Source organism: Diospyros lotus, chromosome 4 (genome assembly GCF_014633365.1).
Source record: "Diospyros lotus cultivar Yz01 chromosome 4, ASM1463336v1, whole genome shotgun sequence".
Classification (NCBI taxonomy): domain Eukaryota; kingdom Viridiplantae; phylum Streptophyta; class Magnoliopsida; order Ericales; family Ebenaceae; genus Diospyros; species Diospyros lotus.
In genome coordinates this window covers 36,919,065-36,923,475 of record NC_068341.1, presented here as the reverse complement: position 1 = coordinate 36,923,475, position 4,411 = coordinate 36,919,065, and the positions used below count along the sequence as shown (strand labels likewise).

At 38.7% G+C, this 4,411-nt stretch overlaps 1 protein-coding gene across 1 annotated transcript; it reads left to right on the top strand.

Moving 5' to 3' along the window:
* The first annotated feature begins 662 nt into the window (after nt 1-662).
* LOC127800735 (AAA-ATPase ASD, mitochondrial-like) lies at nt 663-3,092 on the top strand. Its single transcript, XM_052335522.1, has 3 exons — nt 663-1,218; nt 1,497-2,016; nt 2,153-3,092. Exons 1-3 carry the CDS (start codon nt 794-796, stop codon nt 2,804-2,806), a joined length of 1,599 nt encoding a protein of 532 aa, XP_052191482.1. The 5' UTR covers nt 663-793; the 3' UTR covers nt 2,807-3,092.
* The last annotated feature ends 1,319 nt before the right edge of the window (nt 3,093-4,411 follow it).

Sequence of the window (4,411 nt, the reverse complement as noted above, 5' to 3'; positions counted from 1 at the left end):
GAAAGGAAAAGCTAGTCATTTTTCTTAGTGACAAATATAAATAAAAAGAATTGAGCATTTCTAAAATAACTTATATATATATATATTGGTCTTTTAAAATATATTAATTGATGAGACAATGTCTAAGTCTTTTAAAACTGAAAGTAAACAACGACGACAAGTCTCATATAACAATAATCTTATATGAGATACTCATTTACAATGTTAATTATACCATATATATAAAACTATAAATTCATAAATAAAATTATGAATTAATCCTGATTAGTATAATGACTAATTAAGATTAATAATGTTAATTACACTAATAAAAATAAACCTAGTCGAGCGTTAAGACTGAATGCATAGATAGATAAAATTAAAAATCAATCCCGATTAGTATAGTGACTAATTAAGATAAAACTCTTCTTAATTTTTTTTATCTTCTTTTGAAAAATATTACGTGTTCTAACTTTATTGATGAGTTCGTTAGCTTACGCAATCAATTAGGTTACACTTCTAGAGATTGAAATGGAAATGGAGCGGAAATCCAAACCACAGCATGCATTCCCCCACACAGATGATTAAAAAACCAAACAGGTTGGCCGCCATCTAATAATAATATATTAATTGATGAGTCAATGTCTTAAGTCTTTTAAAACTGAAAGAAAACAAAGATCACAAGTCGGAAGCGCAAGAGGGAGGGGGAGGCATTCGATCGAAGCAACTTCCCCCATTTCTCTTCAGTCTCCTCTGTTATAAGTAGCAGCAGCAGCAGCAGCAGCCTGACACGAAGCAGAAGCGAAGAAAGACGATGATGATGGAAAGAGAAGTGTTCGGAAAACTAGGCACAGCCTTCACTGGGCTGATGATAATCTGGGCGATGTTCAAGCAATACTTCCCCTTTAGAATTCGAGACGAAATTGAGAAATACGCTCACAAATTGGTGAGCCTGGTTTACCCCTACGTTAGGATCACTTTCCACGAATTTCCCGGCGACGGGTTCGAGCGGAGCAAGGCTTACGCCAACATCCAGAGGTATCTGGGCGCCAACTCCACGACGACGGCGAAGCGGCTCCGGGCAGACATGGTGAGCGACTCGCACTCGCTGGTGCTTAGCATGGATGACCATGAGGAGATCTCCGACCGCTTCAGAGGCATCAAGACTTGGTGGGCTTCCAGCAAGAATCTTCCCAGCAACCAGACCATCTCATTCTATCCCAACGAAGAAGAGAGAAGGTATACACACACAGACACACACGTACGCACAAATTCAACCATAAAATTGAAATTCTGATGGCAGGAATTAATGATTATTGAGGTGTGGTCTAAATTGGGATGACCTATACACACACACACGGTACAACTCTATTGAGATCAAAACTATAAATAGTTCTCCTCTGTATCCCTATCCCTTATTTGCCAAAATGGATTCCAACCGACAAACTCTATATATGTCTCTATGAAAGCAGTATTTGAAGAGCTAATTATATAACAATAACAATATACATTGATAGGTATTATGCACTCTCTTTCCACAAGAAGCACCGGGAAACCATCACGAAGCTTTACTTAAAGCATGTAATGGAAGAGGGGAAGGCCATCGCCGTGAAGAACAGAGTGAGGAAGTTGTACACCAACAACAAGAGCGAACACTGGTATGGATACAAAAGAAGCACATGGAGCCATGTGATGTTCGAGCACCCTGCAACTTTCCAGACTCTGGCTATGGACCCGAAGGAGAAGCAAGCGATCATCGACGATCTTCTCACTTTCCAAAATGGGAAGGATTACTACACCAAGATTGGCAAGGCATGGAAGAGAGGCTATCTTCTCTATGGCCCTCCAGGGACCGGTAAATCCACCATGATTGTCGCCATGGCCAATCTTCTGGATTACGATATCTATGATCTGGAGTTGACTTCAGTGATGAACAACACTGAACTGAGGAAGCTGTTGATCGACACGACAAGCAAGTCCATTATAGTCATCGAGGATATCGATTGCTCGCTCGATCTCACCGGCCAGAGGCAAAAGGTTTTTCAATCTAACTGATATTAGTGTGTTTATCGCTTTCCTTTCCTTTTTGAACCCACAACCACTACTATTCATGTATGTACTGGCAAAACTCTTTTGACTATATATTATTGATGAGTTGTTTTGCTTACCTAAGGAGAAAAAAGAGAAGAAAGAAGAGGAGAACCAGATTAAAAAGAAGATGAAAGAGCGAGATCATGAGAAGAAAGAGAGCGAGGTAACTCTATCCGGGCTCTTGAACTTCATCGACGGGTTGTGGTCCGCTTGCGCCGGCGAGAGGCTCATCGTCTTCACCACGAATTTCCTCGACAAGCTGGATCCGGCGCTGATACGAAGAGGCCGAATGGACAAGAAGATAGAACTTTCATACTGCGGCTTTGAAGCGTTCAAGGTGCTGGCCAAGAACTACCTGGACATTGAATCCCACCATTTGTTCCCGACGGTTCGCCGGTTGTTGGAGGAAACCGACACGACACCGGCGGATGTTGCAGAGAATTTGATGCCGAAGTCCAAAGAAGAGAATGCCGAGACTTGTCTGGAGAATTTGATCAAAGAGCTGGAGATGGCGAAGGAAAAGGCAAAGATGAAAGCTCAAGAAGAAGAAGAAGAGAAGAAGAAGAAAAAAGAAGAAGAAGAAGAGAAGAAGGGGAAGAAAGAAAAAGAAGAAGAAGAAGAAGAAGAAGAGAAGGGGAAGAAAGAAGAAGAAGAAGAGAAGGGGAAGGAAGAAGAAGAAGAGAAGAAGGGGAAGAAAGAAGAAGAAGAGAAGGGGAAGAAAGATGAAGAAGAATAGGAAGATGCAGAAGAGGAGAAAAGATAAAAAGGAGGTTTTAGTAAGAGGTGAGCCCCTTTTATGTTGTTCAGCTGCACGATTGCTTTATTATCAACCAACCCATTGTTTCTGCATTCTCTCGTTTCATTGTTTCTCAGAATTTGGTGTCACTGTTATATATGTTAGTGTTAGGATTTGTGATTCAAAATATATTGATATGTTATATTGTTTTATAAATCAATTCATGTAATTGTTATATGGCATATAGTGTTATATTTTGATGTTAAATAAATGAATATATTTTACATTTGGGTTGCATTTCATCTGCATGTGCATTTAGCATTCTATATTATGGTAATATGAATTTGGATCATGTAATATAATATAATATTGGTCATGGGTCATTGGTATCTTATAGCAAATTGAGTCCAAGCCCAAATCTGCCATTTATCATGAGTTGGCCCATGTATATAAGGCAAATGGAGGTGGCTAAACAGTTATTAATTTCAATGTGCAAGAAGCAAACAAAACGCAAGAGAGAAAGCAATCGTGCAAGAGAGAAACTCTAGCTTTGTATCATCTCTTTTATCTGGAAATCAAAATGCTGTGATAGTGAATGAGAATGATGAGAGTGAGTGTTGTGAATGGCTTGTTTCTTTGAAGTTTATATACTCATTTTTTACTGATTGTAGATATTGAAAGTGGTTTCATAATTTCATAATTTCTTATTGATTGCTTGTAATCTCTGTAATCCTATTGCATATATTAGTGGATTGATTAGGGGTTGGAAGCCTCCACTGTGAATAGGATTTTTTCGAATCCGAATATGTATACGCGATGTACTCTCTCTGTGTGTGCGCATTGTGTTGTGATTTTTTCGTTTCTATTTTGGCTTCTAATTTCGCATCGTTTCTTGGTATTCTCTTGATCTTGGCTGTGTGATTGTGCGATTTACTTCACAGGATATTAACCATTAGTAGAACTGATTTGGTCAGTGTCTCTCTGTTCATCAATTTATAGGTTTGATCAGTCGTTTCGTGCTCCATCTAGCCTTTGATTCATAAATTCTTAAATGTTTCACTTCATGTTTCAAGTTTAAAATTGGAGGACTGTTTGTTCTCTAATGTTTTGAAATAGTTCATCAATTCTGAATGAGCGTGGTGTCAGCAGCAGCATTGAGGGTGTTAGAGGCTTCTGTGCTAAACAAAATAGCAAGTAGGAACTGCTTTCTACTGCTTATCAAATAAATCTATAAACAAGAATGGTCATCCGCTTGCCTCCACCAATATACTGCAACGGTATAAGTACAAGAAAGATAATAATAGCATCAAAAATTCGAATTCTTATGATATTTTAGAAGATAATTATTCTTGGAATGCAGCATTAACCGAAGATAAGTCAGCCCAGGGTTATGGTGTGTCTTGTTATCCCTCCAAGGGTCATGTTCGCACGACGTAAAGATGGAGTCTATGAAGAGGGTAATCGTTTTCCAAAAATCCACTCTAAAAGTGTATTGATTGCGACTGCATTTGGAATTACTCAAAAGACGAATCAGGGAAAAAAGCTGCTCTCTTAAGATTAATCAAGCAAAGTTCGGACAACTAGGTCATCAAAACAAAGAATGTT